This window comes from Galeopterus variegatus, unplaced genomic scaffold (genome assembly GCF_000696425.1).
Source record: "Galeopterus variegatus unplaced genomic scaffold, G_variegatus-3.0.2 Scaffold2699, whole genome shotgun sequence".
NCBI lineage: Eukaryota > Metazoa > Chordata > Mammalia > Dermoptera > Cynocephalidae > Galeopterus > Galeopterus variegatus.
This window is the reverse complement of record NW_007728810.1, coordinates 40,313-59,942: the sequence shown is the minus strand read 5'-3', so window position 1 is coordinate 59,942 and position 19,630 is coordinate 40,313. Positions and strand designations below refer to the sequence as shown.

At 38.6% G+C, this 19,630-nt stretch overlaps 1 protein-coding gene across 4 annotated transcripts in view; it reads left to right on the top strand.

The window, feature by feature from the left end:
* Window positions 1-19,630, top strand: part of JAKMIP2 (janus kinase and microtubule interacting protein 2) — a 164,435-nt gene that overhangs the window by 135,734 nt on the left and 9,071 nt on the right. For 3 of the 4 annotated variants that reach the window (XM_008582693.1, XM_008582695.1, XM_008582694.1), the window contains exons 11-19: window positions 661-744; window positions 1,365-1,427; window positions 3,970-4,068; window positions 5,269-5,367; window positions 7,060-7,113; window positions 8,238-8,303; window positions 13,087-13,155; window positions 15,883-15,960; window positions 17,901-18,104. In XM_008582693.1, coding sequence (XP_008580915.1) covers window positions 661-744; window positions 1,365-1,427; window positions 3,970-4,068; window positions 5,269-5,367; window positions 7,060-7,113; window positions 8,238-8,303; window positions 13,087-13,155; window positions 15,883-15,960; window positions 17,901-18,104 — 816 coding nt within the window. The remainder of the gene's footprint in view (window positions 1-660; window positions 745-1,364; window positions 1,428-3,969; window positions 4,069-5,268; window positions 5,368-7,059; window positions 7,114-8,237; window positions 8,304-13,086; window positions 13,156-15,882; window positions 15,961-17,900; window positions 18,105-19,630) is intronic. The other variant, XM_008582696.1, reaches the window with a different exon arrangement.

The following is a 19,630-nucleotide window of genomic DNA, read 5'->3' as shown; positions in this document are numbered from 1 at the left end:
AAAAGGATACTTCCCATTGCTGATTTTATTCAACCTTATACTAAAGAACCTATCCAGATCGTAAGACAACAACAAAAAAATGTGTATGGGCAGGAAACAAAAAAAAAGTAATTTTTTACAGAAGATAGGATCATACAACATCAGTGTCCAAAACTGCCTACACACACACACACACACACACACACACACACACACATACACGATAGATGATAGATAGACAGAGATTGAGTGGGGTTTAGATTTAGATATAGGGCACAAAGTTGGCTCTGAAAGAATGAAAGAATCCAAAGAGGCTAAATAGGAAAGGCTTTTCAGAAAGGGAATTCACTGAAATAAAGAGAGAAGTTGAGTTACAAGGCATATTTAGGAAACAAGGATTTCACCAGCAGGTGAGGAGTAGGCTATGTTGATGAGCAGTAGGAAAAGATTGGAAATATAGTGGGAGTTCTTGAATGCCATGCTAAACAGTTTAAATATTAACCTAACGAAAAGGGGTGCTCCAGGGAGTTTTAAATGAGAATTGAGATCATTATTCTTTTGTTACAGAAAATCCTTCTGTTCTTCCTCTCACTTGTTGAGTGTTAGTCAAGAAACATGAGAGGAAGAAAAGTATTACATGAACATTTTACTTGTTGAGTTCTGGAATTTTGATTTCTCCAGGCTCAGGAACAGCTCCAGGCAGAGGTGCTAAGGTATAAAGCCAAAATCGAAGATCTGGAAGCGACTCTGGCTCAGAAAGGGCAGGTAGGCATTTGGCTGCTAGTTCTTCTGCAGATGCAGACAGTTCAATCTGACCTTCCCTAGCTTACCCTGTGCATGGGCCGCATCCAGGACACGGCTTGGCTCTCCACAGCGACCCTTCTCAAACCTCAGAATGTTCAACTCTGTATATAAAATCCCAGAATGCCAGAGGAAGAGGAGCCCTGTACAAATAGCCTAGAGTTGTCATAAACTGCTGAGACAAAGACCCACCCCTCCAGCTGCATTCTTTGCCTCTGTGCTACATTTATGGTTCTGCATTTTAATGTTTTCCATCCATATGTATCTAGCCTGTGTGCATTCTGACCCTGTTCACTTTTTGCCTGTGTGGTCACTTCTGAGTCCCCAGAAGGCTGATCCTGGATTATTCAGACTGAAAAAGGTAGAAGTAGTGAGTGACGATGAAAATGAGGTTAAAATTTTTCTGGCAACTCTGGCTCTGATGTCCTTAAATAAGGAGCTGGCAGGAGTGGTTGTCATTTACCAGTCATTGGCAGGCGAGCAAACTGGGTGGACAGAAGACAGCTCTGGCAAAGTGGTTTGACAACACAGGCTCTTTCGTGCCACTCTGAAATGCTGACTGCGCGATATTCTTTGTCAAACAGGATTCACACTGGGTAGAAGATAAACAACTTTTCATTAAGAGAAACCAGGAGCTTTTAGAAAAGGTATGTGGGGCACAACACTCTAGTGGGGCAGAGGAGAAAATGATGAGAGATCCAGGAGCAGCAGGGGGTGCTCTCAGGAGTGGCACAGGGGCCAGGGGACGGGGGGGGGGGCTTTTCTGGTGCTGCTCTGTCCTCTGCTGCGTGCTCAACTGCATCTCTGTCACCGCCATTGCCATCAGTTAAGTGGCACGTGTGCATGGCTCTGCGCTGGGCATTGTGCAGACTTGAAAGGATGTGATCCCTGAAACCTACTAATTTGTTGACCATATATATATATATATATATACACTGTATATTTGCTGTACATATATATATATACGCACATATGCACACATCCTATGTGTTTGTCCATCTACAAAAACCACCATGAATAGGTCTTGTTATTTTGTACAAGGAGGTGACGAAATATGTCTCCAAGACTCATGCTGCAACCTAGCATAGACTTATATTCTCACTTTTAATCTTTCTGCTGAGTGTGGCTGTTTCTATTTTTTTATTAAAAGGAAAGATTTTTTTTTTTTAGATATATCCAAAGCACAAAATAGTACGTCCAGGAAATTGGTAAACAAACCAAGACACAAAAGCATGAGTTTAGGCCAAATAGATATAGTTAATTTGGGTTATCTGAACATAGGGTTTTGATTTAAGTCAATGAAACATAACAGAGAACATTTTAAGTTCAAAGATGGCTGTTCCTTCAATATTTATCTTCCACAAATATAGTAAAATATTACAAAATAATCTTATATTATCCTTGACAAAAACAGAATTTGAAAGACTGTTTGAGAAAGGGAAATAATTCTGTAGGTCAATTCAAAGTTATGTAGAAATTATTTTAGGATTATATCTACCAATATTTTCTACCCTTGACAAATAATAAAAATTAGCTACAACACCCTGGTAGGAGTGAGAAGGAAAGAAAGATGTTTGTCCTCTATCCCGGCTAGTCAGGAAGTTATGACATCCTTTCTCACTCTCTGCATGATGTGAGGCAGCACGGATGAATAGTAGGTGGATGGGTATTCCAAAATTGAGAACTGGTGCTCTTGGGAAGGTTAAGGGTCCCTGTAAAGAAGCTTCATTGGTATCAGTTGTGGTCTACGAATTGCAGTCTGTAAACCAGTGACCTAATTGCTTCACTAACCACCAGAACCAGCATTTCCCCAAATATCCCACCACTGATCCAATCTGAGATTCTAGAAGGTAGAATCCCCTGTGTAATCTAAGTCAACTTCTAAAATCTTTCAAGAGTCCACTAGACCACAAATATCTAGGGTAAAAACCTGAGTTGAAATTATGAAATTAAGAAATTATGTCACATAATTTCTCACTATCTCCACACTTTTACTTTCTATTAGTCTCATAGATGCCCAGTAATCAGTGTTATTACATTTCTTCATCATCAAAAAAATTATTCCCATTATGCCTACTACCTCATTTCCTGTAGTCTTGATTTTTTCAAGCTAAAAGGGGAATTTTTGATCTCAGGCTTCTAATAATAAAAGTAGAACAGAAATGACAATAAACCTAAACATTTTACTTCAAATGCATATATTTGAGAAATTAAGATTCATCCTCTGATTTAAAAAAAAAAAAACCTGGGTTTGCATTTCTAAATTCAAGATTTTAAATACTGTGCATACTGCCCATCTGCACAGTTAATATCAAAGCTATTGCAGTTCATAAAAATTTTCTGATCCCTTAAAATCCAAAGATTAGTCACACATGGACCTTCTCCACAGGGGAGGCACGTTAGTACACAATTAACTTAATTCCATGTTTCTTCAGGTTATACTAGAGGTCCTATAAGAAATCCCTATGGGAAAACAAGGAAGAGGTGTCACTTCTGAACAGGTACACCTCAGAAGGCTCTCAGAGACGTTAGATAGGGGAGCCTTTTTCAGGCAGAGAGATGAGTAGATACAGAGCTCCCAGAGTAGGTCACAGGGTAGGTCAAGATTTATAGATTCTAGTGTGTGCATGACCGCATATGTCAGTGTGTAGAGATGACAGTGATAATATTTAAAACTAGGAAGCTAGGTGGTGATCAGCTTATTAAGGTGTTCGAATTCTGTATTAAGGAGTTTGTCTATATTTTGTAGGTAATTGGAATTCAGCAAAGTTTTGTATGTAATAAGAACTGTTTTTAAAAAAATTATTTCCCTGGCAATTTATAACTCCAGAAATGAGTGGTGTCAATCCCCCTTATTTGTATCATTAAATCTGGTTCTACTAACTGTCTCTGACCCACTCTGCAAGGGCCTCATGAGTACTCTCAGATCCACTGCTCACAGGATCCCTAGACTTTGTCCCAAGAAACAGGGATGTCTTCTGGCATGTTTCCCTATGACTCAGAAAACTCAATTGAAGTATGATAACTAGAAGGAAAACCAAAGATTTATTTTATTCACATCTACGTGGGAATTTTTTTCACGGTCTGGATGATTTATTCACTGAGTAAATGAATGCTATCCATGTTTGCTGTGCAAAGTTGTAGATGCTTTTTACAATGCTCACCTAACTTCAGGATTTACTTTATTAGATAGAGAAACAGGAGGCAGAAAATCACCGGTTACAGCAAGAACTACAGGATGCAAGAGACCAGAATGAGCTGCTGGAGTTTCGAAACCTAGAGCTAGAAGTAAGGAATTGCTAATGATAATAATGAAAGTAATCATAACGATTAACACGCACTGAGCACATCTAGGGACCAGGTGCTGAATTAAGCATTTCAGATTCATACTTTCATTTGTACCTCATAATCTCCCTCAAGATTTTATAGCTGAGGCAACTGAGATCAAATAACTTGCCCAAGTCCTGTGACCAGTAATGACACAGCCTTGATTCAATTCAGAACTGTCTGCTATCAGATACCAGACTTTTCAACACTGCTGCCCTTATAAACAAGATTAATGAATAAATTTAAAATAATTTAAATAATAGATTTCAAGCCTCATTAATATTTTATTGCTCTTAAATAATCAGTCCAAAATTTACTGAATTTTGACTCATTAAAAATGTTACTTCAAGAATTATATTTTAAAATTTGCTTTATATAAAAATATTTAATAGTTAAATTTGAATTTATAAGTAGACTGTTTTAGTCCATAACGCATTTATGCAAAAGAAGGCTAAGAAGCAAGGTAATTTGTTTTTGGAAATACCTCGATTGATTTGACCAAACTTCAAGTGTTTATTTTTGTGTTTTGTTTCATTTTTGTTTGGTAAAACATAGAAATCAATTAGATTTTAATTGTACCATGCAGAATCTGGCTTAGGGTCTGGTTGAATGTATGTTGATATGTAAAAATATAAGGAAAATTCCCATTTGATTTCTCTCTTATTTTGTCAGCAATTTCTTCCTGGAGTTATTTCAAATTAGGTCTGGATAGAGAGTTAGCAGTTGGTATGCTTCAGAGAAGAATAGTAGGTCATCTTTTGTAGCTCACATATCTTACTCATAGAGCTTGAATGGATTGAATACACAAAAGGCTGTTAGTTGCCATAAAACTTCATCTCAAGACCAATCTTTGTGATATCTGAAAGCTCTAAATAGTCACACAGTTGAAATTGGAACTCCACTTTCTGCATTTCCCTGATCAAAAAGTTTTCAAGAATGGGTAACATCATCTATGAATTCTTCTCCCATACCATTTAGTTGACTAGTCAGTTTTTTGCCATTAAATTTAATCATGAACATCTTGAGTTTGAATTTTTTTTTTTTTTGGCCACATGACGTATTGATAAACTGCTGAAATAGCATAAAGAGACAACTGGTTTAGTTTTTAATCAGTTGTTGATTTTTTTTTTAATTCCTATATATTCTTTACTGTATTTTAAGGAGAGAGAGAGACGATCCCCTCCATTTAATCTACAAATTCACCCATTCTCAGATGGTGTGAGTGCTCTACAGATCTACTGTATGAAAGAAGGTGTCAAGGTAGGCAGATATTTAATTTTTTTTGTTTGTAGAAATTAGAAAAACCGGGAAATGGAAAAGGGGAGGTTGCTCATGACTGTTTTGTCTTTCAGTCACTGGATGTCATTTTGATAACAAACTATGCAGGAACTGAACATAGTCACATCTACTGGAAAATCAATAGGTCATGAACTAATGTGTAACAGATGTATGAATGGTAACAGCAAAGAATACAGGCAGCCATGACTATTTAGAGCAGAGTAATGTAAAGAATGATGCAGAATCAAAATTTTATTAAGATAATTGGCCTTAATTATCTAGGGGAAATATGAAATAAATTTAATACTTCAAGAAACATATTTTAAATCTGCCAGATAAGGAAGTATTTGTTGACTCCCTTTGTTGTACCATTGTAGCTACTGCAGAATTCAAAATCATGGAATTTCAGAGTTAGAAGAGACCTCAAAGTCATCTAGCCCACCATCTCTCTTGATGTGCTTAATTTATGGAGCATTTCTCTTTTGGAAGGGCTTAGAGTTTATCACATGTTGCTAATTAGAGAAAATATAATTCTATTTTTAGTGCTACATTTTAAGTATTTTTAATACATTTTAAGTATTAAGGTTGAATTGAGGTGGTCTGTCTCCTGGAAAATATGCTGTCCTTCAATGCGATGAAATCATATTGCGAATTTCGATGCCCAAGGTAGAGCTGGGATGCCTCCTGCTACTCCTGGTCTCTCTTTTACCTTCTGCATGGCCCTTCCTGCTCCCACTCTAGCTGCCAAATATTCCTGCTTCCATTGCCTTCTTTTTACCTGTGAGATTGAACTAGATTCTCTCTTTCCTGGTATGCTGCTGTTTGAACAGAAGTACGAAGAGAAAGTGGTACTAATGAGGTTAGAAACTGGGCGAAAAAATTAGGAAGTAACATTGTGCTTCCTTGTCTTCCATTTTAAACCATTTTTATGGTGTTTTAACTTCTGGCCTTCCTGGGCTGCATAAAAATTTCTAAACCAAAGCAACCTTTTAATTTAACTTTAATTAAATGAAAAGCAATTTATTTTGTCTTTTCCTTAGATGCTTTTTTCTCAGAGTAATCACAAGCAACCTAATCCAAGAGACATAACTTACATCCAAAAGAACACTTTCAACTAAAGTTCAGCTGCTGCAAGCTGACTCAAGGAATAGAGTAAAATTGAGCTGTTTCCCATAGCTTGAAATTAATGCTAAACAGATAAAAAAATGAAACTGCTCTATAGTTTTCTATGTGGTAGTCAGAATTACATTAATTAGAATGAAACTTGATTTTTTATTTTATTACCTATTACTTTTCTTTATGCCTGAAATGTAGCATAATTGAAAAGAAAAAGTTTGGCAATTATAAGGAAAAATGTTAATGAGCATATTCTGAGTCCTTACTACATGCAAGACTTTTTCATACACAGTCTTTATCCTCAAGATGAGTCTATGAAGTATACATTATCTCCATTTTGCAAGAGGCAGAATTGAAAATGAACTGTCAAATAGTTTTCCCAAGTTCACACAGCCTGTACAAAGTAGAGTAGAAACATAAAGCCAGGTGTACCTGATTGAAAACAACTCAAGGAAGTACAGGCCCTAAAATGTCTTCTTTAACTTATTGTTCAGGCACTGGTAGAATGGCAGGCCACATTTGTGTCTTTGACTTGAATGCATCTCCTTGATTTTGCAGGATGTGAACATACCCGATCTCATAAAGCAGCTTGATATCTTGGGTGATAATGGGGTAAGTAATGAATTGATTAAGTATAGTAATGAATCTGCCTAAACAGAGGCAAGAAATACTTGCCAGTGCATCATGTGTAAAATAATAGAAAGTGAGACTCCATGTTCACTTAAGGATGTAGCTCCCTGAAGAGAATCTACAATTTATCAAACAGCATGACTAAGGAGTTGTAAGGATCTCTGGAAAGCAGTAGCATAAATGGGACCTGGTAAAGTGCCTTTCGTGGGCAGGATTCAGGTTTGAATGCCAATCACATCTGCAGTGATTAAAGCTAATTACCTTCTGACTGTTGCTCAGAGGCATCCAGTGTGAAATTAATTCAATCATGCAGTTGCAAATACTGCTAAATACTAGGGTTGTTGGCAGCCCCATAAAAATAGACCAGGAAGCTATAATCTCTTTCCTTTCTCAAAACACCTTCCAGACAGGGAGGGTCAAGGCGTATTAATTCAGTGGGAGGACCACTCATTGTGGTACTACATGATTGATGCATGTAGGTTGAAGGAGTCACCATTTTTTCCCCGTGAAAAAATATCTGAGAGAACAGAATCAATGAAATCACATCAAAATTGCTATGAAGAGACTGGTCTTTATTTCATTTTGGTTTCTGATTTTCTCCTAACATGACTATTAATGAAGTATGCTTACAGTGATACAAAATCAAGTCAGTATTAGGGAGACGTAAAAAAAATCACATTTAATATACTTTCTTCAGGTTTTGAATTAATTCTTTGTTAAGAATTATTAGTAAACAGAATAGGAATTTGTTTCCACACATGGTATGCAGTGCAGTAGTATCTGTGGCAGACAGGTAGGCAGTATTTTCTTTTTTTTTTCCTTTTTGTCTTTTTTCGTGACCGGCAATGGATCGCAACCCTCAGTGTCACGCCCGTACCGGACCGGGACCGGCAACGGGATCGCAACCCTCGGTGTTGCACCCGCACCTCGCTCAGCCAGTGAGCAGCCGGTCTGTACGTGGGATCCGAACCCTCAGCGGGAGCGCTGCCGCGCTCCCAAGCGGTGCACTGTAGCAGTGCGCCACCAGGCTGGCCCAGGCAGTATTTTCTATAAGGTATTTTCGTAAGTATCTTCAGCTTATTTCCTTTCTTTTCTATTTTTCACAGAATTTAAGAAATGAAGAACAAGTCGCCATAATTCAGGCCAGCACTGTGCTGTCCCTGGCAGAGAAGGTAATAAATCATCCTCACATTTCACAGCATCTCTGTGTCTGGCTTAACACCTGAAGAGCAGAGTGGGTGAAGCACGTGACTTTGCAGCATTGAATATGTAATAAATGTTTCATTTTTACAACCTTAATAGAATGAGCACACACAAAAGAAAAGTCTACACATTGATTTGGGGTAGGTGGATAATTTTTGCTTTGAAGGCTCTTAAAAAATATATGATTCTTAAAATATGAGAAACCTTCTGGATTGCATTTTTCAAGCAATCCCTACCAAGCTGGGAAACCAACAAAGAAGGGTTTTGGTGAGAGGCGTAAACTGGAGCCCTGCTTTGTCATAGACTTTTCCTTAGGTGTGTGTGAATACCAGTTGTGCCCAGCTGATTCTGTAAAATATATGATTCTTAAAATATGAGAAACCTTCTGGATTGCATTTTTCAAGCAATCCCTACGAAGCTGGGAAACCAACAAAGAAGGGTTTTGGTGAGAGGCGTAAACTGGAGCCCTGCTTTGTCATAGACTTTTCCTTAGGTATGTGTGAATACCAGTTGTGCCCAGCTGATTCTGTAGCTGGGTGGTGGCTCACTGCAGTCTCGTTCAGAAAGCCCAACATAGCACTAAACATAGCAACACTAAACATAGCAACTAAACTAAACATAGCAACACTGTGTGTGCTCTTGCTTCTTGTGTCTAAACCTGGCAAATGGCAAGACAGAGAGAAAAGGAAAGAATGAAGTGGAGAAGCCAAATAACTGGTTGTATTCAAGGTACCTCAAGAATTAGCACATATTTGAGAATCATGTGCATGTGGTTGAATTAAAAAGAAAACTATACATTCACTGAGATGCCTTCTTCATTCCTGAATGCCGAAGAGCTTATTGGAAATAAAATGAAACCATGAGCAAGCAGTCAGTTTTCTTCAGTCTGAAATGAGGGAATTCTACGAATCAAATGATACAGTTAAGTTATTTAAAAAAATAATAATAATGACAAAGAAAAAAATGGAGGAGAGAGAAAGAAGTGGTATTGCTATAAAATAAAAAGATACTAAAGAAATATTGGAATGATCCTTTTTTGGGTCCTGATTTAAGCAAACCAAGTGTTTTCTTAAAAAAGACTTTTTCCTGACAACTGGAGAAATTTTAATAGGGACCAGGCATTGGATGACAAAAGGAATTAATGTTAATTTTGCAAAGTGTAAAAATGGACTTGTGGGGATTTTTGGTTTTTTTAATTGTACATACATGTGCGGTACAGTGTTGATTTTCAGTGATTGTGTAGAACGTGTGGTGGTTAGATCAGTACCATTAGCTTATTCGTCATCACAATACGCAATCGTTCTTTGTGTCCACTGACCAGTTCCTCATTAGCCCCCTCCCTCCCCAGCCCCCTCCCCTTTTGCACCTCTAGTTTTCTAAAAGTTCAATGTATTACTTTGATTGTTGTTTTTCTTTTTTAAAAAAAGAAAATTTATGCTTTTTTAAAAGAAAGGCCTTGACTGTTAGAAATGCATATTGAAGTATTTACACATGAAATGACATGAAATCTAGGGGTTGTTCTTCAAGAAAATTACTTCCCTCACAATTCAATTACAGACCTGATCACTTGCCCTCTCACCTCCCAGCAAATTACTAGTGCCTCATTGTCCCTAACAGGAGGTCCAGAAACCAGAATTTGTCAAGAGGGCCACCTGGAATTTGGCCCTTACCTAATTACTTCTCCAGCATTCATTCTCTCTCTCTCTCTCTCTCTCTCTCCCTCCCTCCCTCTCCATCTCCATCTTCATCCCTTTGTCCTTTACACTACACTCTTGTCTTTACCTAGAAGATATTCCCATCTTCTTCCCTTTCTACCTTTGCCTGGCTCAATCTCACTCAATCATTAGACCTCCCCATAAATGGGCAAGCCTTCCTATCCCTGAAGCCCAGCTCAGTAGTCCTTCTCTAGGTTCCCACAGTGACAAGTGCCTCCCCTGGCTTTTAACAGTTGTATTGCAACTGCCACTTACTCGAGTTATGCTCCCGCATCTACCTACCACTAGACTCTAAGCCACATGAGGACAAATATGGTGTCTGTCCCACCCCTTTCATTTTTCTAGCTTTTCACATCAGTCCAGCATGCAAAATACATGGTTAATAAATGTTCACTGAAGGAGTAAATGAGTGAACTTGTGAATGTCTGCAAGACATTGTTCCAGTGACAGAAAGGGAGACACAAAGATGAAGAAAACAGTCTGAAACATTAGTTCTGCTGCGTTTATTTGACAATGATAGCCGGAGAGTCCATTCAGCTGCAGTCACGAAGGGCGACAATTTTTTATTGCAACAAAAAATTGCCTTGATTTAGGGCTAAAAGAAAACTAGGGCTGATTCTATGAAAAGTGAGGACTGAGGAGGTGAAAGAGGAAAAGTAGCCCGTGTGCCTCACATTTACTCAGACTGATGGGAGAAAATCTTCTGTTCCCTGCCTTGTATGGGTGTAGTGTAATGTACGTGTAATCAGAATGAACACTTGCACTGTGCTTCTTTTGAGCTATGCACTGTTCTGTGAAGTCTAAGTACTATTATTATCTGCATTTTAAATGAGGAATCTGAAGCAAAGAGAAGGTAGCTAACTGCCTCAGATCACACAGCTGGAAGGCGATAGAGTCAGGATTTACACCCAAGCTCTCTGGTTTCAGAGTCCATGATCTTAATTATTGCACCAAACTTCCCCTCAAGCGTCCTGTTGAAAGCAGGAAATAGTCTATGCAGAGCACACAGGAGCTGGGCTGTTACAGCTGTGATGAATTATCCCCTGCCTCTGATTATCTCCTTTGCTATACAGGTGTCAGGTTCAGAGGAACAAACAGGGTGATAACTGTATGCTTAGCACTGTGGTAGAAAGCAAGGGACCAGAAGAATGAGACGCAGGCCTGCCCTGCAGTGCTCATGGTCTTTGCAGCTGCCTTTTGTGCAGACTTTTGCAATTCGCACATTAAAGTTACCCCCTACCTTTGGGATTCATCGATAAAAGTTTTTGCTTCCAAGTAATTCTAAATGTCAACCTTGTATTTTCTGAGACTACAAATTCAAATAGCTCTCTACTAAATGGGCATATGATCTTCAGCCAGAGTTTGAGCCTAGAAAAAAATCCAACAAGCAAATCCCACTGTGGCTTTGTATTCAAAATAATACTAGTGGCCTTAAGTGAGAACCTGTTTGGGCCAGGTACCACACTAAACACTGTACGTACATCATCTTGTCGTTCCTCACAACCATTCTATAGGAGCTGCTGTTTTCATCTTACATGTGAGGAAACTGAAGCTTGGGATATTCAGTAACTTGTCCTGGGTCACACAAGTAGTAAGAAGCAGGAGCCAGGACAAATACATATCTAAAGCACATGATTTAAGTACTTCAGTTCACAGTACTTTTAAAAACGTGGCTTAAGAATTTGTTTTTTGATAACAAATGGGCAGCAAGCAAGAGGAAGAATTTTAGTAGAGCTTGACAGTGTGCAGTTGCAATATGAGTCTATTTACAAAAAACCCATGACTTTTGAGTAAAACTTGTTCCAAGGTGAAGCCATGTATATATACAAAGAACTGAGTGATTAGCACCTCTCCAGGCTTAACGTGCCTTTTTTCTTTCACCGTGTGCCCTATAGCCAAGGGATGGTTGGACGTGGTGTTCCACAAATAAATTTATCACAGATAAATAAAAGAGATATCTGGTACTCAGGTCCCACTAGTACATGCAATACATGATGAATAGTGCTCACATGAATTAGTTCCTTTAATCTTCACATTATTAAGAGCCCCCATTTTACAGATAAGAAACCTGACACTTAGAGAACTCAGGTAACTTTCTGAGGCCACACAGTCATGAAAAGGAAGGACTGAAACTAGAGCCCAGGTGGTCTGCCTCCAGAGCCCACACAATTGATTATTATGCCCAATTGCCTCCCTAACGTATAAGCTGACATTTAACTTGATAGGAACCCGTAACAATATTTTTTGCTAATAAACTATATATGTGATAGGCTCACACCATATTATTCAAAGTCTAAATTCATTCAGGGTGTTTATCAATGCTAGCATCAGTACCATATAACAGTCTTCTGAATACTAGGAAAGAAAAGTTATTTATATGTGATTTTAAATGTGTTCACTTAACAAAAATAATTCTTTACCTCTTTGCTGTAATCAGTTTTAAATACTGAAAATTTTCCATTTCACCATTCTCACCTGGGCTTCTTTGTTTTATCATGTAAATGTGTTCACTTAACAAAAATAATTCTTTACCTCTTTGCTGTAATCAGTTTTAAATACTGGAAATTTTCCATTTCACCATTCTCACCTGGGCTGCTTTGTTTTATCATGTTCCCTTCAACCATGGAGCTATTGGAAGTGGTGTCTCTTCCGCTTGGAATTTCCCCCTCATCTTTTCCCAGTTGTCTCTCACTCATCCTTCAGACTCCAGTGCAATGGCCACTTCCACGAAAGCCTCCCATGGTGTCTTCCAGTGAGGGCAAAAACCTTGTTGGCCTTTTTCACCATCACAGTCCTAGTACCTAGCACAGTGCCTGACATGAGGCAGACATCAATGAATGCATTTGTTGAATGAATGAATGAATACATGAATGAATACATGGACTAAGAGATAAAAATGCATTAAGTTTTCACTTCAGTTCTCAGTTTGCTTCCTGAGATGTAAGGGAAGGAGACTGAGCACCTCAGTGGAGAGCACACAAGATATACACCATATCAAGCAATCATGTCAAACACTTTTGTCTTGTTAACCCCTTAGTGGATCCAGCAGATTGAAGGCGCAGAGGCTGCCCTGCACCAGAAAATGATGGAATTGGAAAGTGACATGGTGAGTGCAAAGATGAGGTATCACGCAAATTAAGAAAAATTTACCAGGCAAATGGAAAATGACCGTTGCTTCTACCAGTTTTGTCTGTCGCTGATGAAAGTTTGTATTCTTCTCATTATTTTGCATACAGACCATAGAACAAAATTCTCAGAAGTATCCAATAATTTCAGTTATATTCCCCCAAGAAAGCATTTTGGGGGATAATATTTCCAAAACTAATGCTGGAGAAAATTGAGTTAGGTATTGTATTGCATTTTCTTTCTTAGGCTAAATAATTTTTCTACTGTATATGATTATTAAGTAAAAATTCAGGAATAGTGAATGTAACCCTGTTATTAAAAATCCCCAAGCTACCTCATATCCATTAGAATGGCTACTATCAAAAGAATAGAGAAAAACAAGGGTTGGCAAAGATGTGCAGAAATTTGAACCTTTGTGCACTGTTGGTAGGAACGTAAAATGATGTAGCCGCTGTGGGAAACAGTGTGGCAACTGCTCAAAAAATTCAAAATAGAATTACCAAATGATCCAGCAACACCACTTCTATGTGCACTGTTGGTAGGAACGTAAAATGATGTAGCCGCTGTGGGAAACAGTGTGGCAACTGCACAAAAAATTCAAAATAGAATTACCAAATGATCCAGCAACACCACTTCTAGGTAAATATCCAAAAGAATTGAAAGCAGGATCTGGAGGAGCTATTTGTACACCCATGTTCACAGCAGCATTCTGCACAATAGCCAAAAGGTGGAATTAACCCGAATGTCCATCAGTGGATGAACAGATAAAATGGGGTGTATACATATGTATGAGTCTGTTTTCTGTTGCTTCTAACAGAATACCTGAAATTGAGTAATTTATAAAGAAATGAAATTTGTTTCTTCCAGTTTCTGAGGCTGAGAAGTCCACAGTCCAGGGGGCATGTTTGGTGAGGGCCATCTTCTGTGGGAACTTTCTACAGGGTTCTGTGGTGACCAGGGTATCACATGGCAAGAATGGCAAAAGTGCCTTCTTCTCTCTCCTTATAAAGCCACTAGTCCACACCCATGACAACTCATTACTCCACACATGGATTAATCCATTTATGAGAGTACAGTCCTTATGATCCAATCACCTCTTAAAAGCACCACCTTTCAAATGCCACAGTTGGATTTCCCATCCTCTTAACACTGTTATAATGGGGTTCAAGTTTCCAATACATGAACTTTTGGAAGACACACTGGACCTATAGCAACATACAATAGAATATTATTCAGCCTTAAAAAGCAAGGAAATTCTGACACAAGCTACAATATGGATGAACTTTGAGGACACTATGTTAAGTGAAATGAGCTAGTGATAAAAAGACTAATACTATAACGATTTCATTCATGTGAGGTACTAGAGTAGTCAAACTCAGAGAAACGGGAAGTAGACTGTAGTTGCCAGGCATTGAGAGGAAGAGGAAATAGAGAGTTATTTTTTAATGGGTAGAGTTTCAGTTTTGCAGATGAAAAAAATCCTTGACATTGGTTGCATAACAATGTGAATATACTTTGCACATCTGAACTCTACACTTAAAAATGGTTAAGGTGGTAAATTTCGTGTTATGTGTATTTTACCACAATTAAATTTTTTTTAAATCCCCAAGTCTAGGAATGGGTTATTATTAACTAACGGTAATGTGTATAATTTTATAACAAGCTATCATTAATGTTATCATTATACTAAAAAACATGTAGTAGATTCTTATCAGGTTAAGGAATCCTGTAATAAGAACAACTTGCATGTTACGGCTCATAAATCATTTGCTTATAGTTCATACAGGGTTCATGTTTTACCAATAGGTTAGACTCTAAAGTCAAAGCATATAACAGGAACTGTTTGTATGCAAAATTACCCTTGAAAGCTCTTTAAGTGCACAAATATTAATTAAGCTATCAGCCTGTACCAGGCACTGTTCTAGGCACTGGAATTGGGTCATCAGGAAAATCAACAACAAACTTCATGCAAACATATACTCTCTCAAAAGTCAACACAACTGGGTTTTCTTCCAAGACTGGAAGAAGTCCTTGTTCCTTCAGTGAAGCACCCAAAGAAACATGTGCTTGGGACTATGTTTTACACAAAGATATAATTTTAAATGCTAATGGCAAGATGCTCATGAGGTGAAAGGTGCACAGAGACTGAGAACAAGCAAGGGAACATCAGATTTCTGTCTCCCAGCCCACACAGGCTTTGTGGCAAGGGCAGACATCCACTCATTAAGTGGCAGTGTGGGTGCAATCACCCCCACTCTTTAAATTATTTGTCTTTGTGTTTGCTAATTGTATACAGGTGAATTTGCATAACTAAATTTGTTTATTATATAACCCTGCTATATTACATTTTATAACATTCTTACAAAAAATACTATCAAATACATTTACGTGGATAAACTTATTATTTAACACTTGTCAAAATCTATACTTACTCACATACTCTCAGATTGGCATAAAGATCTTTCAGAGCATTCCGTGTGGATTTTCCATTATCTCCTTTATGTTTCATTCTATTGATTTTCACATTCCCTATGTGAGACTGTGAAAGTTGAACTGTTTCCCTAACAGACAAAATCTATGACTCTACAGATACTAGTGATCTGTCTTGTGGTAAAATTAGAGAAAACATTATTGAAACAATTTATATATCACTTTCCAGTTAACTAAACTGACTCTTTCTATTTATCACTATGGCCCTTTATTATAGGAACAATTCTGCAAAATAAAAGGCTATCTGGAGGAAGAACTAGACTACAGAAAACAAGCTCTCGACCAAGCATATATGGTAGGTACAACAGGCATTTGAGACACCCAGAGTGTTTACAATGATATACTATGGAGTAAAGAATCCGATTTAATTTGCCATGCCATACACTCGAATAGACCACAACATGCAGGTCATTTATTCATTGGTTTTTACTTTTAATTTTAGAAAAAATACATCCTTAGCTCTTTGCTGTTATATTCTTATAAAATTTAATAGATATGTAATTATAGTTCATTTCTTAAAAATTAAATGTATGTTGTTAAATAATATTTAGATGAAGGATAGATTGGATGGCAGTGTAGATTAAAGAAATTTTATTAAATCAAATTTAACGTTTGGGAGTCTAATGGTAGAATAATCATGAATTTCATGTCTGTTATGTGTATTGTAATTAATTTATTTCTTACAACAACCCTATGAGGTAGGTTTAAGGAATATTATTATTTCTATCTTACATGTGAGGAAAGTAAAGCTTAGAGAGTGTTAGAACGTTGCCCAAGTTGGTAAATAGGTGGTGTGCAGATCTGACTGCAGACACCGCAGCCTTTACCACAATCCAGCCACAGCCCGTGTGTTGGTAAATGGGCTGCGCCTTGTTCTCTTCCACAGAGGATGATGCTCTTGAGGAGCACATTGGATCCGTTCTCCTCTACCAAATTCACATCGCATAATTCCTGATATTGGGCTATGGGCTCAATTTCTTCTCTCCTTATGCCCCGCCCCCCATTAATGAAGCAAAAGAAAAAGGGCAAACTGGAGGAATAATTCAAGGAGTTGCTAGCAGAGGTTTTTATAATGCTTTCCTGAAAGCAGGCTGAGTCACTTTCGGGAAAAGTGTAGAGCACTTAGCCCCTGTCTGTCACAAAGATGATTTAGTCTTCCCCCTCTAAGATGAATAAGAGACTCTGAGCACTGTTTGATGGGGAAGGGAGAGTGAGAGTTGATCGGTAATTAGAGAACACGGAGGTGAGTTTCCTCTCCCTCCCTACCCTTTCACCCTTGCCTTTTCTACCTGTGCATAATAAGGTCAAGCTGTGTGTTTATGTGGCTCCCAAGACTACTGAGTACTCATTCAGAAAACCATATTTAACTTTAAAAAGATGAGATCTGCTTTTCTAGGACAAGAGCTAGGAAAATATTTACCGCCAGGGCATGTCCAGTCAGTTCTGTCAAAGTTACACAGGGCAAGATTATAGATTTTGGCAACTGTATCTGAAGCATGTAAACACACACACACACACACACACACACACGGACACACGGATTTAAGAGGCAATAGACCTTTCATCTATAAAAGAGAAGACTCAAAGAGAAATATTATAGCTACAGTAACTGTAAATTTCAGAGTATTAAAAACAGACCAATTCCAAGATTCTAGGCCATTTTTGAATCATATTTCCCAATCTTTACTTTAAGAAAAAATATGGAGATCATAAAGCCATCTTCAAATACAGAGATTTGTCATGTAGAAGAGAGGTGGCATTTTGCTCATGAAATATAGCTCCACTTTCAAGTATTTTGTTCCCACTTAGACCTCTTCTATCTAAATGTATAGTCACCATAATAGATGTCTTTAAATGTCTGAAGAGCTGCCAAGTGGAAGAGAGAACAAACTTATTCTCAACTACGCTTGAGAATAGGAGGAGGTACAGTTATTGTAACAAAACAAGAGCTTCTAAAAATGAAAGTATGAAAATGGACAGGATCCCCAGAAAGAGAACAAATTTCCCCTCCCTAGAGAAGTTCACGTGTTGGCTGGATGACCCTTATGAAATCTCATAAAGTGGGATTTTCAGAAGGGTAGTCAGGTTGAAGAAGCTTTAAAATTTCTTTTGTTGCTAAGAGCCTATGAGACGTAAGTACTATATCCATGAACATATACATGCATACGTGTACGTTCCCACACCACACACAAATGCCAAGTTCCAAAGTTAGACTTTTCTAATTCTATTTGCCAGAGAATCCAGGAACTAGAAGCTACTTTGTACAATGCTCTGCAGCAAGAAACTGTTATCAAGTTTGGTGAATTATTAAGTGAAAAACAGCAAGAGGAGCTGAGGACGGCAGTAGAAAAGTTACGGCGGCAAATGCTAAGGAAGAGCAGAGAGTATGACTGTCAGATCCTTCAGGAGAGAATGGAGCTCTTACAGCAAGCCCATCAGGTAAGGACTGAGTCACGACAGCTGTGGACGATTAGTACTAAGCAAATGGGACTTGGTACTAAGTACATGGTATTGAGTTTGGGTGTGGAGATGCCCACAAAGTAGAAATGATTTTCAGAGTCTAAAATAAATAACTATTGTTTTCCACCTTCGCTCAGATACAGAATGACAGTCGCGTGATGGTTCAGTCTTGAGAAAATTGGCATTTTGGGAGCATTGCATACCGCTGCTATTTTTAGAACTACTTTGTCATGAAATACCCTTCGAATGTCTTGGAGCCCGATTATCTCCCTGTGCAGGGAAGCAGGACACTCTCCAGGGTAGAAATACTGCTTCCCTCCTATAGTTCATTCCAGCCCATCACCAAGCCTGATCAAATCATCTGAACAGTGTAAAAGAGAATAAGAACCTTTCTCTTTATTCCCAAAACAGACAGCAACAACGAAGTCAGTTACTTGCTGGCATTTGCTATTTGTCAGGAACTAAGCTAAGGGCTCTACTTATATCATTTAATTTTCACAGTAACTCTATGTGGTACATATTCTCATTATTGCAATTTTGGAGACAGTAATACTGAAGATAAGCGTGCGTAAGGGATTTGCCAAGATAACACACATAGTAAGCAACAGAGTCCGGATTACAACCTGGAGGATCTGCCTGACTCCAAGGCTAGTGTGCCTAACCACTGCACTGTACTGTCCCCCATGACTTACATGATTCATCTAGACCACCAAGGCCCAAAAGAGGCAATTTCCAACCAAAATTCTTAATTCCAACTATTCATTCACATTATAGTTTTGACAGGTGAGGGCTTGGGTCCTGGTCAAAAATCAGATTCAATAAGAATTACAGAATTGAAAGTGCCGGGCTATGGTATTCAGTATCCAGAAGCGGTAGCAAGCAACTGGTACAAAATCCAGATGGGTGCATAGGTGGTAGGAATCATGTGGTCATCAGAGATCAAGGTGAGTGGAAAAGCAACTGGGGTTACTTGGTGACACCAGTAAGAACTACTCGGGGAACATGAAAGCACACTCCAGATGCAGCCAGGAATTCTGTGAATCTTTATAGGCTGACAGATGATCCAGGTGAGCAGGGAACTCTGAAGCCATTCATCCCAGAGGTAATAAATACATGCACATTTCTATCAATTCCCTTCAAATTCCATCACAAAGGTTTAGGTTTTGACCCATGAAAAGAGGTTTTTTTTTTTTTTTTTTTTTTTTTTACCGGGAAGGGGGGTTTTACCCTTGGGATGGGTGGGGCCCCCCCCCCCCCCCCCCCCGGCCCCCCCCCCCCCAAGGGGGCCCCAGGGCCGGCCTGGGAAGAGTTTTTTTTTTTTTTTTTTTTTTTATGACCGGTAAGGGGGTTGTTACCTTCGGCATGGTGTGGTCCGCACCACGCTCAGCCAGCGAGCTCACCAGCCATCCCTATATAGGATCCGAACCCTCAGCCTCAGCACTCCCAGCGCCGCACTCGCCCAAGTGAGCCACAGGGCCGGCCTGAGAAGAGTTTTTTTTTTTTTT